The sequence below is a fragment of the Oncorhynchus nerka genome, linkage group LG24, assembly GCF_034236695.1.
Source record: "Oncorhynchus nerka isolate Pitt River linkage group LG24, Oner_Uvic_2.0, whole genome shotgun sequence".
NCBI classification, from domain to species: Eukaryota; Metazoa; Chordata; class Actinopteri; order Salmoniformes; family Salmonidae; genus Oncorhynchus; species Oncorhynchus nerka.
Genome location: NC_088419.1, coordinates 82,962,788 through 82,976,568, shown reverse-complemented (window position 1 = coordinate 82,976,568; position 13,781 = coordinate 82,962,788). Strand labels below are relative to the sequence as shown.

The 13,781-nt window shown below is 43.3% G+C and overlaps 1 protein-coding gene across 2 annotated transcripts in view; it reads left to right on the top strand.

The window, feature by feature from the left end:
- The first annotated feature begins 3,903 nt into the window (after window positions 1-3,903).
- The window catches only part of cachd1 (cache domain containing 1), a 149,500-nt gene continuing 139,622 nt past the window's right edge, over window positions 3,904-13,781 (top strand). Inside the window, exon 1 of one of the 2 annotated variants that reach the window (XM_065009215.1) lies at window positions 3,904-4,410. In XM_065009215.1, coding sequence (XP_064865287.1) covers window positions 4,159-4,410 — 252 coding nt within the window. In that variant the 5' untranslated portion in view covers window positions 3,904-4,158. The remainder of the gene's footprint in view (window positions 4,411-13,781) is intronic. The other variant, XM_065009216.1, reaches the window with a different exon arrangement.

Below are 13,781 nucleotides of genomic sequence, written 5' to 3'. Positions count from 1 at the left end.
AACAAACTATAGTTTTGGCAAGTCGGTTAGGACATCTACTTTGTGCATGACACAAGTAATTTTCCAACAATTGTTTACAGACAGATTATTTCACTGTAATTCACTGTATCACAATTCCAGTGGGTCAGAAGTTTACATACACTAAGTTGACTGTGCCTTTAAACAGCTTGGAAAATTCCAGAAAATTATGTCTTGGCTTTAGAAGCTTCTGATAGGCTAATTGACATGATTTGAGTCAATTGGAGGTGTACCTGTGGATGTATTTCAAGGCCTACCTTCAAACTCAGTGCCTCTTTGCTTTTTGTAGACCTGTCTGGTTCATCCTTGGGGGCAATTTCCAAATGCCTGAAGGTACCACGTTCATCTGTACAAACAATAGTACGCAAGTATAAACACCATGGGACCACGCAGCCGTCATACCGCTCAGGAAGGAGACACGTTCTGTCTCCTAGAGATGAATGTACTTTCGTGCGAAAAGTGCAAATCAACCCCATAACAACAGCAAAGGACCTTATGAAGATGCTGGAGGAAACAGGTAAAAACGTATCTATATCCACAGTAAAACAAGTCCTATATGGACATAACCTGAAAGGCCGCTCAGCAAGGAAGAAGCCACTGCTCCAAAACCGCCATGAAAAAGCCAGACTACGGTTTGCAACTTCACACGGGGACAAAGATCGTAGTTTTTGGAGAAATGTCCTCTGGTCTGATGAAACAAAAATAGAACTGTTTGGCCATAATGACCATCGTTATGTTTGGAGGAAAAAGGGGAAGGCTTGCAAGCGGAAGAACACCATCCCAACCGTGAAGCATGGGGGTGGCAGCATCATGTTGTGGGGGTGCTTTGCTGCAGGAGGGACTGGTGCACTTCACAAAATAGATGGCATCCTGAGGCAGGAAGATTATGTGGATATATTGAAGCAACATCTCAAGACATCAGTCAGGAAGTTAAAGCTTGGTAACAAATGGGTTTTCCAAATGGACAATGATCACAAGCATACTTCCAAAGTTGTGGCAAAATGGCTTATGGACAATAAAGTCAAGTTATTGGAGTGGCCTTCACAAAGCACTGACCTCAAACCTATAGAAAATTTGTGGACAGAACTGAAGAAGCGTGTGCGAGCAAGGAGGCCTACAAATCTGACTCAGTTACACCAGCTCTGTCAGGAGGAATGGGCCAAAATTCATCCTTGTTATTGTGGGAAGCTTGTGGAAGGCTAACCGAAACGTTTGACCCAGGTTAAATAATTTAAAGGCAATGCTACCAAATACTAATTGAGTGTATGTAAACTTCCGACCCACTGGGAATGTGATGAAATAAATAAAAGCTGAATTAAATAATTCTCTCTACTATTATTCTGACATTTCGCATTCTTAAAATAAAGTGGTGATCCTAATTGACCAAATACAGGGAATTTTTACTAGGATTAAATGTCAGGAATTGTGAAGAACTGAGTTGAAATGTATTTGGCTAAGGTGTATGTAAACTTCTGACTTCAACTATATACACACTCACTAACACACACTACACTGTCACTCCCACACAAATCTTTCACACATTCAAACACTACATACGCACACACACATGCATGCATACTGACACAAACATACATACACACACACACTTTTACACTCATCATTTGTTGTTGCTACACTGTTATTTATTTGACTGTAATTGTTATCTATCCGAATGCCTAGTCACTTTACACTGCCTTTATGTACATATCTACCTCAAGTACCTCATACCTCTGCACATTGATCTGGTACTGGTACTCACAGTATATAGCTCCATTCTTCTATATTATATTTTATTCCTCTACTGTTAGTTACTATTTTATTTGTTATTAAAAAAAAGTTTGGAAAAGTTGGTAAGCAAACATTTCACTGTAAAGTCTACACCAGTTGTATTTGGGACATGTGATAAATCAAATGTCTTTTGGACTTGACTGGAGACAGTCTTTCTATTGGAGACTCTGGTCCAGGTTTTATTGGTTAGTTTCCATTTCACAAGTGAGAAAATCCAATCAAATTATATTGGTTGCATATACAGATTTAAAGATCGCATCACAGGTGCAGCAAAATGCATGTGTTTCTAGCTCCAACAGTACCCCTCTGATGTAAAAAACAACAGACTTTTAAAAATTTTAGTTCCATAACACTTGAGCGTGCTGTCTCTGACCAACTCTCTCAGAATGATCTTCTTCACCCTAACCAGTCAGGCTTCAAGAAGGGTCACTCAACTGAGACTGCTCTCCTCTGTCACAGAGTATCTCCACACTGCCAAAGCTGACTCTCTCTCCTCTGTTCTCATCTTCCTAGATCTATCCGCTGTCTTCCACACAATGAACCTTCAGATCCTCCTCTCCACCCTCTCAGGGCTGGGTGGCTCAGGCACGTTGCTCCTACCAGGTGATGTGGAGGATCTGTGTTTGTACCCTGTACTCTCACTACTGGTGTCCCCCGGGGCTCAGTTCTAGGCCCTCTCTTCTTCTGTCTATACACAAAGTCACTCAGCACCGTCATATCCTCACATGGTCTTTCCTATCATTGCTATGCAGATGACACTCAACTACTTTTCTCCTTCCCCCCCCCTCTGACACCCAGGTGGCGACACGCATCTCTGCCTGCCTGGCAGATATCTCAGCTTGGATGTCTGCCCACCACTTCAAGCTCAACCTCAACAAGACGGAGCTGCTCTGCCTGCCGGGGAAGGCCTGTCTGCTTCTAGACCTCTCCATCACGGTTGATAAGTCCACAGTGTTCCCTTCCCAGAGTGCAAATAACCTTGGCATGACCCTGGACAACACCCTGCCATTCTCTGCAAACATCAAAGCAGTGCCTCGCTCCTGCAGGTTCATGCTCTACAACATCAGTGGAGTACGACCTTTCTTCACACAGGAAGTGGCGCAGGTCCTACACCTCTGGTCTCTAGACCCTCCTACCCATCTTCTCTGTCCTGGTACCCCCCTAAAGCTAGGACAGCAGAGTCCCTACCCATCTCCCGAAAACATCTGAAACCCTACCTCTTCAAAGAGTATCTTTAATAATGCAACATCACCCCCCCCCCCCCCAAAAAAAAGCCTTTTGTGAACTAACACTCACACTTGCTGTAGATGTCCTGGAGGGCAAGCAGTGTGCCCCTGGTGATGCGTTGGGCTGACCGCACCACCCTTACAAAAAAAGATAGCAGTCAGAGGGCAGTATAACTACAGTACACTGAAGTATAACTGCAATTAGAGATTTACTGCAGTAATTTTGCAGTGTACCTGCAGTTATACTGTAATTACTGTGTCCAAAATACCACAGTCGGCTGCAGTTTCAAAACGGCAATCTTTTTTTGTAAGGGCGCCCTCTGGAGAGCCCTGCAGTTGTGGATGGTGCTGTTGTAGCATATGGCTAGGATAACCACTTGGCCTATGTTTTAAAGCTAAATGTGATTTTTCATTATCACCATTGTTGAAAGAAAGTGCTTTACATTATGTGATTTCTATTTGCTTGATGAAATGTAATAAAAACTGCAATCCCCAGTATTTCATGACTATATAAAATACTAGGCATATGTTGCTTTAGCTGTAGCCTATAGTAACTATTTACAGAGCATCTGTTGAGCATATTGTTTTACAGTAGCCTAGTTGTTATCAGTGGAGACTGCTTGGGGGAGGACGGCTCATAATAATGGCTGGAATGAAGTCAATGGAATGGCATCAACCACATGGAAACCACTTGTTTGATACCATTCCATTGACTCCATTACAGGCATTATTATGAGCCGTCCTACCCTCAGCAGCATCCACTTGTTGTAATGTAAGATTGTTCTCCAAATAAAATCCCAATCCATTCCCACCTCAAGCTCCATGCCGTGGTTTTTCTCCCGCTCCTCCTACTTTCACCCCCATTGTGATTCTCCGGCTCACACTTTGCTGGAGTTGGTGCGGGGTGAGCAGGATAAAAAAACAGCTATAGGTGCTTTCACGGATTTTATTTTCCTGCCTTCAATGATTCCCGAATATGCATTGATGTCTCCGTTTAATATCGAGGGAGTTTGTCTTGAAAGGAGGTCCAGGTTTAGCGACGACGTTGCGAAGTTGTTCCCTTGAAGTTTTCCCCCAAGGGCTGCAAAGCGAATTCCCTGTTTACTATTCAACTACCCCAGCCACCATGGCGAGGCGGGTAGGGGGAGAAGGATCCGTGATTTTAACACAAATTCCATACACGAATTGGAGTAAGCAGTCGAGACTCCCCTGGTATGACTTCATGGCGGTTTCTTGGAGCTGTATGGCAGTCATGTCGCTTCTATGTTGTGGGGTTTGTGGTGCCGAAACGGAGTTCTCGATCTTGGAGGAGGCACAAGTTTTAGCCGTACAAATGAAAAAACTGTCCTCGCAGGAGCTTGGAGTCTTCAACATGCAGGTAACAAAACTGTTCAAATGTTCTGTTTCGATTTTAACATTCGACACAATTATTATTTTTGACGTATTATCTACTTGCGCATTGACTTGTATCATGAATTGGTTATGTTGCAATCTACAATCACTAGCTACAGCTACTAATTATGCCACATTGTTGCAGTTCTGTACTAGTGTAACTTTGTGGTCAGAAATGTAACAAATGTTCTATTAAACTAGCTACATCAATTACAACCACCACGTTCTTTGTAGCTATTCACGTTATATATTTGCCATTCTTGAAAGGCGCTCTTTGAAGTCGTATGCGGATGACAAAATGTTGCAGTGTGACAAGGGAAACACAATTTAAGGCACTTCGATACCGAAGTTACTTTTTCGTAGCAGGTTAGAATATTTTAACAGCACCTTGAGATGGTGTGTTGTCACACTTTATCAGGAACTGCATCACCTAGAAGTCCTAGAGGAAGGATGTTAGAAGGATAAATTATTCTGATAACACTTTACCTGCAGCATTTCAGCGTTATTTTCTCAGGACCTTTTATATAGGCTTTATGGTGTCACATTTATAACGTTTATAGTGTCAGATTTCTGTTATATTTATGAATTACCACAATTGGTGTGTGAATGGGGAGGGGAGAACTAAACGTACTTCATTCCTCTCCTCTCACCACACCACTGCTCCTATTCTAGGTGAAATTATTTGCTGTTATTTTGACAAACAGAAATCTGCCATGATTTTACAATTTGGCTTAGTGCGATGTGGATAGTACAAAATGATCTCGGTTGTTTCTAATAGCTGAACATTTTAAATGATTGATTACAGAATTAGTGCCTTCCTTTTTCGGTGACATTTTGTTGTCTTTGTGGGTACATTGTAGAAAACCGCTAAATGCACACAATTATCATATTTTAATTGTCCTGGTTGATTTTCGGAACACTGTTTTGTCGTGCTAGTTTAAAGGGGGGTCTGGCCATGGCCAACAAATGGCGAACAGTGCAGTGATGGTGGAAGGGGGTTGCTTCACACTTCAGAGGCAGGGCTCACAGTGATGATCTGTAGGGGGCCCAGTCCAAATGGTGTTTCATCTTCCCACTACCCTTCATCCTACCACTGTGACCTGACTTTCAGACCTGCTGTGATCCCCGGGGCCTTCTTTGTTTCCTTTCTCTTTTCATTTCCTGTGAAGAACATTGGGGTCTTTTTTTTCCTGTGAAGAACATTGGGGTCTTTTTGTTTTCCTTGTGAAGAACGTTGGGATCTTTTTGTTTTCCTTGTGAAGAACGTTGGGATCTTTTTTTTTTCCTTGTGAAGAACGTTGGGATCTTTTTTTTTTCCTTGTGAAGAACGTTGGGATCTTTTTTTCCTTGTGAAGAACGTTGGGATCTTTTTTTTTTCCTTGTGAAGAACGTTGGGATCTTTTTTTCTTTGGGATATTTTTTCCTTGTGAAGAACGTTGGGGTCTTTTTTTTTTTTTCCTTTGGGATCTTTTTTTTTCCTTGTGAAGGACGTTGGGATCTTTTTTTTTCTTGTTTTTTTTTCCTTGTGAAGGACGTTGGGATCTTTTTTCCTTGTGAAGAACGTTGGGATCTTTTTTTTCCTTGTGAAGAACGTTGGGATCTTTTTTTTTTCCTTTGAAGGATCTTTTTTTTTTCCTTGTGAAGAACGTTGGGATCGTTGGGATCTTTTTTTTCCTTGTGAAGAACGTTGGGATCTTTTTTTTTTGGGATCTTTTTTTTCCTTCCTTGTGAAGAACGTTGGGATCTTTTTTTTTTCCTTGTGAAGAACGTTGGGATCTTTTTTTTTCCTTGTGAAGAACGTTGGGATCTTTTTTTTTTCTTGTGAAGAACGTTGGGATCTTTTTTTTTTTCCTTGTGAAGAACGTTGGGATCTTTTTTTTTTTCCTTGTGAAGAACGTTGGGATCTTTTTTTTTTTTCCTTGTGAAGAACGTTGGGATCTTTTTTTTCCTTGTGAAGAACGTTGGGATCTTTTTTTTTTTCCTTTGAAGAACGTTGGGATCTTTTTTTTTTTCCTTGTGAAGAACGTTGGGATCTTTTTTTTTTCCTTGTGAAGGACGTTGGGATCTTTTTTTTTCCTTGTGAAGAACGTTGCCGCCCAATGTGTCCATGGGGCGGCAGGGTAGCCTAGTGGTTAGAGTGTTGGACTAGCAACCAGAAGGTTGCAAGTTCAAATCCCCGAGCTGACAAGGTACAAATCTGTTGTTCTGCCCCTGAACAGGCAGTTAACCCACTGTTCCTAGGCCATCATTGAAAATAAGAATTTGTTCTTAACTGACTTGCCTAGTTAAATAAAGGTAAAATAAAACTAAAATTAGATTTTTTTTTCCTGTGAAGGGCGTTGCATTCCATGTCTGAAATGTGCGTTATAAATAAAGCTTGATTTGATTTCACCCATCTTTGCTCTTTCTTGGTCTCTCTTTCTCTTCCTTTCAGTTTCTCTCTCTCGGTGTTGACCTCATGATACTATTATCCACCTTATTTTGGCCATTGATTTCTTCGAGTATTCATGCCTTGGCTGGGGTGTACTCTGAGTGTAATTTAATGAATGCCCATATTTATCAGTCTTCTGGTTTGAGTCTGAGGTTTCGGTTGGTTTCTGATTCATCTTACAAAATCATTCGTGGCAACAAAAAAACAACATATTTTTCCTTTAAAACTGCAACATTCTAGGTTGATTGTCATGTTATTTTACAAGCTGTGAAAATGTAGCTGGGCTTTTAGCTGGTTTAATTCAGGCATTGCATTGATATGAAGCTATACGCTTGGTCAGACCTCTTTGACCACAAAGTTAGGCGTACTGTATCCAGATTAAACAGTCACCTGCCCATGTAAATAAGTGTAGAGATGTGGCTATGGCAGCTGCTCTCCCTGCCCTAACACTGGTATGTGTGCTAGGCAGGGCCTGTTGCTCCATGGAAGTAGCCTAGCGGTTGAGAGCATTGGGCCAGAAACCTATCTGTCTGTGCCCTTGAGCAAGGCACTTAACCCTAATTGTTCCTGTAAGTTACTCTTATCCAGAGCAACTTACAGGAACAATGTCTGCTAAATGACTACAAAAATAATACTAATAATATGAAGACAAAAGAACGGTCTCTACTACTAAAGCTAGACTAGGCTGGGAATGTGTCCATACTGGGATTATACTGATGTGCTCTGACCCAATCCTGAGTACACAGTGAATTATACAGGAGGAAGTAATACACAATGAATTTAAAGAGACAGATACATTTGTCATAATTCCTGTTTGCATGATATCGTTTCTTGCCGGGATTACATTTTCATCTTTCTATAATCAACCAAACCTCACATTGTCTGTCCTCTGCCCATGTAAATAAGTGTAAATCTGGTTTTATTTGTAATATGATGTGTGCCACTGCCCTGTCATGGTCTCTTGAGTCAGTGGGTTAAATTGATACACTCTGTCAGTGACTTATTCAATTATCAAGGGAGCCTGGTTACACAGACAAACCCTATGTTCTCAATCGCGTTTGTAACGTAATGCGTGGATAATCAAGTGCTTCTGTGGAGAGGAGATGAGCTTTGGTGCTGAATGAGCAGGCCTACCGCTGCAGGCCTCTACGCTGACATTTCTTACATCTGCTCCTAAGTGGAAAAATGTAGGAGCACATTAAGATATTTCAAATATTCTAGGTATTAATGAGAAGAATTGCCAGCAATTACAAAATATATATATATATATATATATTTTTTATATATTTTTACAGTAAAATATTTAGGAGCATATGTGACCAAAATGGTAGCACTGTGGTCCCGAAAGCATTTTAGAAAACCTTCCATTTAGCACAGTAAAATATTTAGGAGCATATGTGACCAAAATGGTAGCACTGTAGAGCTCTGCCCGGAAAGCATTTTTAGAACAACCTTCAAAGGTTTGCTCATCCAGAATCCTGTCCAGGCCTCCTAACTTAATAATTATGGTTAAAAAAAATGTGTGGGGGGTGCGGAACCTGTGAAGTACCCCCCAGGAAAGAATCTTTAGGTCCTGATCTTTAGGGTTGGGTCCTGTCCAAGTCCAACAGTTGTTGAGAGGGTATGAGACTGTCCTTCTCCCTGGCTGCTCTTTCTTGTCCTGGTTTTACTTCTGACTACACAAGCTCGGTTACACCTCTCTTCACACATCTCTCTTTTCTTTTCACCTATCTTAGTGGTCAAAATGCAGCCTATAAGAGAAGATAATACAATCTGAATTCCTGATGTTCCTCTGCAGAGCAGCTTCAAAGTGCCTGTGCTGCATTGGCTATGGTGCTCTTGTAATACCCAGCAGACCCACAGCCAGTGCTAGATCTAGCTTACATGTGATGCCCTGGTGTTTTGCTAGTTATTAGGACAACCTAATAACATGTACATGTTCTATTGAGGAAAAAACACACATTGCTTCCAATTATGACATATTTCTTTTCAAAATTGCAATGTAGTAGATGATGTAGAAAATTCCCCCCCAAAACGGCAGCTCATAACGGTAGCCTGGTCCTGTGGCGAATGTGTCTCCTTGGTTCTGGTCTCTTCACAGACAGTGTCTAGGTGGGACCCATCTCTCACGGTGAGGAGCCCTATTAAGAAAATCTCTATGAAATCAGCCAGACGGTTAACATCCCTAGACCTCCATCCATCACACTTAGCCTTGCTGGTGGGATGAGGCTGGGGAAAGGGGCTCTCTGGAGTGGCTGGGTCTCTGTGGTGGGCCTCTGAGCGAAGTTATCAAAAATCAACCCCCTCCTGGCCCCCTGGCTATAGGCCTACTCTCTCCCACCACTCACCAGCACATGTTTCTCTGACATGAGGAGCTGCTACTCTTTTGTTCTGAGGCCTGAACTCCCACTGACCTGGCCTCTTTAAAGTCGTGTTCTTTTTTCTGTTCCGGAATGGTTCTAGAACATGATGTGGTGTTCCAGGAGTCTAGGAGTAAAGATGTTGAGGTATTCTCAGAGTTAACCACACATGCATCCCATTACTCTGTGCTTTGTGTTCTGAACTCATGATCTGCCTCTTCAGATGTGCTCTCTGTCATTGTACAGAAGTTGGTCTTCCATCAAATTCTATTTTGATTGTTTGAGTTGATGCACACGCCTATTAACATTTTTTAGGCAGTTTACTTCGCAATTCCACAAAGTTTCTTTAGATTTGTTTTTATCTCTATTCATAATGAAGTGAAATTACCCTGTCGGTTTTAGGACCAGGAAGCAACCTCGTTTGCTTATTGGAACACTTTAAGATGTGTGTAAAAATGTTGGGCTTGTCCATAAAAATCGAGTGAAATAAATCAAATCACTGAATATATTACCGTGAAATGCTTACTTACAACCCTTTAACCATCAATACAGTTCAATAAATAAAGTTAAGAAAATATTTACTAAATAAAGTTTAAAAAACCCCACAATAAGATTAAAAAGTAACACAGAAATGACATAACAATAATGAGCCTATATACAGGGGGTACGGGTACTGAGTCAATGTGTGGAGGTACAGGTTAATTGAGGTAATTTGTACATGTAGGTAGGGATAAAGTGACTATGTATAGATAATAAACAGCGAGTAGCAGCAGTGTAAAAACTAGGGATGCATGATATATCGGTGAACATATCGGAATCGGACGATATTAGATAAAAAAATGCCAAATGTTAAAAACAGATGTCAAAGCTACATTGCATACCTATATAACGTAGGTACATGACATAATGATGCCACGTAAAATGTTGCACTACACGTGCAACACAGAGTTCATAACCTAGCCCACAATGTCTGCTGTGTAGATCGAGCAGTCAACAAGTCGAGTCTTTTGAAAGAGTAAGAACATTTCAGCGAGACAACGCAAAAGGCCAAATCCATTAAAGCCACGATAATGGAATCCATGTTGCCCTAGCGGAGTTACACAGTAATAGCGTCACTTCTATTAACTTCACGACATGCATACTATGGAACTCTGTTTGGGTGTTTGTGTGTCAAAAAAGATACAGTAGCACTGTCAAAGCTGTACAAAAAAAGTCTGCAAACACCTGCCACAAACGGTAATAAAGCATCATTTTTTTGACCAACTTCTGTGGTAGCTAGCTTTAGCTTGGTACCTTGCTAGCACCAATACAACTGGCCTGAAAACAATGACTAGTAGAAACTGCAGTCATTTTCGTTATTCTTTGCAATGATTTAGGAATCCTTGTAAGTATTAGCTAGGTTGCCACTTGTTGGTTGCCTATTGAAATTGAACTTGAGTTCATGAAAATAAATAGCTAGCCAGCTACTTAACACTGTTTCCCAAAGCTAACCTTATAAGCAGCCAGCTAGCTTAATCTGGCTAGTGAGGCTCGACCGGACCGGGTTATGTGTTGTGATGCTTGCCACAATAAGGATTAGGCACAATGGTGGAATTTGCAGTTTGCCTTCAAAATAAAAGTATGAGGCCACCTGGGTGGCGCAGTGGTTAAGGGCGCTGTACTGCAGCGCCAGTTGTGCCATCAGAGACTCTGGGTTCCCGCCCAGGCTCTGTCGTAACTGGCCGCGACCGGGAGGTCCGTGGGGCGACGCATAATTGGCCTAGCGTCGTCCGGGTTAGGGAGGGTTTGGCCGGTAGGGATATCCTTGTCTCATCGCGCACCAGCGACTCCTGTGGCGGGCCGGGAGCAGTGCACACTAACCAAGGTTGCCAGGTGCACAGTGTTTCCTCCAACACATTGGTGAGGCTGGCTTCCGGGTTGGATGCGTGCTGTGTTAAGAAGCAGTGCAGCTTGTTTTGGTTGTGTATCGGAGGACTCATGACTTTCAACCTTCGTCTCTCCCGAGACGGTACGGGAGTTGTAGCGATGAGACAAGATTGTAGCTACTAAAACAATTTGATACCATGAAATTAAGGAGAAAAGGGGTAAAAAATAAATTTAAATTAAAATAAAAGTATGACAGTCCACTATTGTGGCTAGCTTCACATAGATGGATCCGACCACCATTAATCAAATAACTGTTTTAATATAAATTAAGGTTATTTTAGATGATGACACCTTGATTATGTTGTTTTTGAGGAAGATCATTGTTTGCATCCATAAGCTCGCTAGATTTTTTTTTTATGACCAGCGCTAGGTGCTTGATACAACTTTACCAGCATCATAGCATACGTATCGATGAATCGTTGTGACATGAAATACGAGTGATAGTGTAATCAATGTGTAATAACTACAGAAAAATTGTATGAACGCGTTCAATTATTATGTGATGTGCAGTCATATTCAGGTCTTGATTGGTCAACAAGCTTATTTGACACGTCAAATAGTGTTATTTGGTGTGTATCTTTTTTGACACGCAAAGACCCAGACGGCGTTCCAAAGAAATCCTGGTTGAGAATGAAACGACTGAACAAATGAACAACGAAACAGCACAGCAAGTAAGTGAAAGAAATAGGTTTTGATTATGTCTTACTGATAATGGGGACATGCGTCAATGCCAACAAAATACATTTTTGGTGTGTGTGACCTTAATTTAACTAGGCAAGACAGTTAATGTAGTGGTCTGGGTGTAGCTGGTGCAGAGGAGTCAGGCGCAGGACAGCAGAGATGAGTAACACAAGTAACTTTACTCAAAATTTCCAATAACATGTCGTAATACCGAGCCCACAATAACGAACCGAACATACATAAAACAATCACACACAAAAACCATGGGGAAAACAGAGGGTTAAATAATGAACGTGTAATTGGGGAATTGAAACCAGGTGTCTAAAACAAAGACAAAACAAATGGAAAATGAAAAGTGGATCGGCGATGGCTCGAAGGCCGGTGACGTCGACCACCGAACGCCGCCCAAAAGAGGAGAGGGACCGACTTTGGCGGAAGTCGTGACTGTTAAGAACAAATTCTTATTTACAATGTCCCTGACGACGCTGGGCCAATTGTGCGCCGCCCTATGGGACTCCCACTCACGGCCAGATGTGATACAGCCTGGATTCGAACCAGGGACTGTAATGACAACTCTTGCACTGAGCTGCAGTGCCTTAGACTGTGCCCGTGTGTGTTAACTATTTAACTGTACTAGAATGCTTAAAAGGCCTGTCAAATTTTAAGTATCGGTTATCTGTATCGTTTTTTTTGGCATGGAAAATATTGGGTATCTGTCAAAAATGTCATATCGGTGCATCACTTGTAAAAACAAAGGTGGGGGGGTGTCAATGTAAATAGTCCGGGTGGCCATTTGATTAATTGTTCAGCAGTCTTATGGCTTGGGGGTAGAAGCTGTTAAGGAGCCTTTTGGTCCTAGACTTGGCGCTCCAGTACCGCTTGCCGAGCTCAGCTCTGGAGCAGTATGCTCCCTCTCTTCCAATGCTGAAGGAATCTATCCACGGCCACATATCCATATCCATTAGATGTGGGCTGCTTGTGTTTTCCTGGCCTTGCTCCAGGCAATAATGTACTCAAGCCCTCTTGTTTTAGCCCCTTTTTAGTGACCTTACCCACCTCCCCCTGGCCTGCACCACCTCCCCCTGTTCTGCACCACACCCCACCACCTCCCCCTTGCCTGCACCCCACCACCTCCCCCTGGCCTGCACCACACCCCACCACCTCCCCCTGGCCTGCACCACACCCCACCACCTCACCCTGTTCTGCACCACACCCCACCACCTCCCCCTTGCCTGGGTTAGGGTTAGGGCTGCCCCTGGGTTAGGGTTAGGGCCGCCCCTGGGTTAGGGTTAGGGCTGCCCCTGGGTTAGGGCTGCCCCTGGGTTAGGGTTAGGGCAGCCCCTGGGTTAGGGTTAGGGCCACCCCTGGGTTAGGGTTAGGGCCGCCCCTGGGTTAGGGTTAGGGCCACCCCTGGGTTAGGGTTAAGGCAGCCCTGGGTTAGGGTTAGGGCCACCCCTGGGTTAGGGTTAAGGCAGCCCTGGGTTAGGGTTAGGGCCACCCCTGGGTTAGGGCCGCCCCTGGGTTAGGGTTAAGGCCGCCCCTGGGTTAGGGCCACCCCTGGGTTAGGGTTAAGGCAGCCCCTGGGTTAGGGTTGGGCCACCCCTGGGTTAGGGTTAAGGCCGCCCCTGGGTTAGGGTTAGGGCCGCCCCTGGGTTGGGTTAGGGCCACCCCTGGGTTAGGGTTAAGGCCGCCCCTGGGTTAGGGTTACCCCTGGGTTAGGGTTAGGGCAGCCCCTGGGTTAGGTTTAGGGCCACCCCTGGGTTAGGGTTAAGGAACCCCCTGGGTTAGGGTTACCCCTGGGTTAGGGTTAAGGCCGCCCCTTGGTTAGGGTTAGGGCCGCCCTGGGTTAAGGCCGCCCCTGGGTTAGGGTTACCCCTGGGTTAGGGTTAGGGCAGCCCCTGGGTTAGGTTTAGGGCCACCCCTGGGTTAGGGTAAGGAACCTCCTGGGTTAGGGTTAGG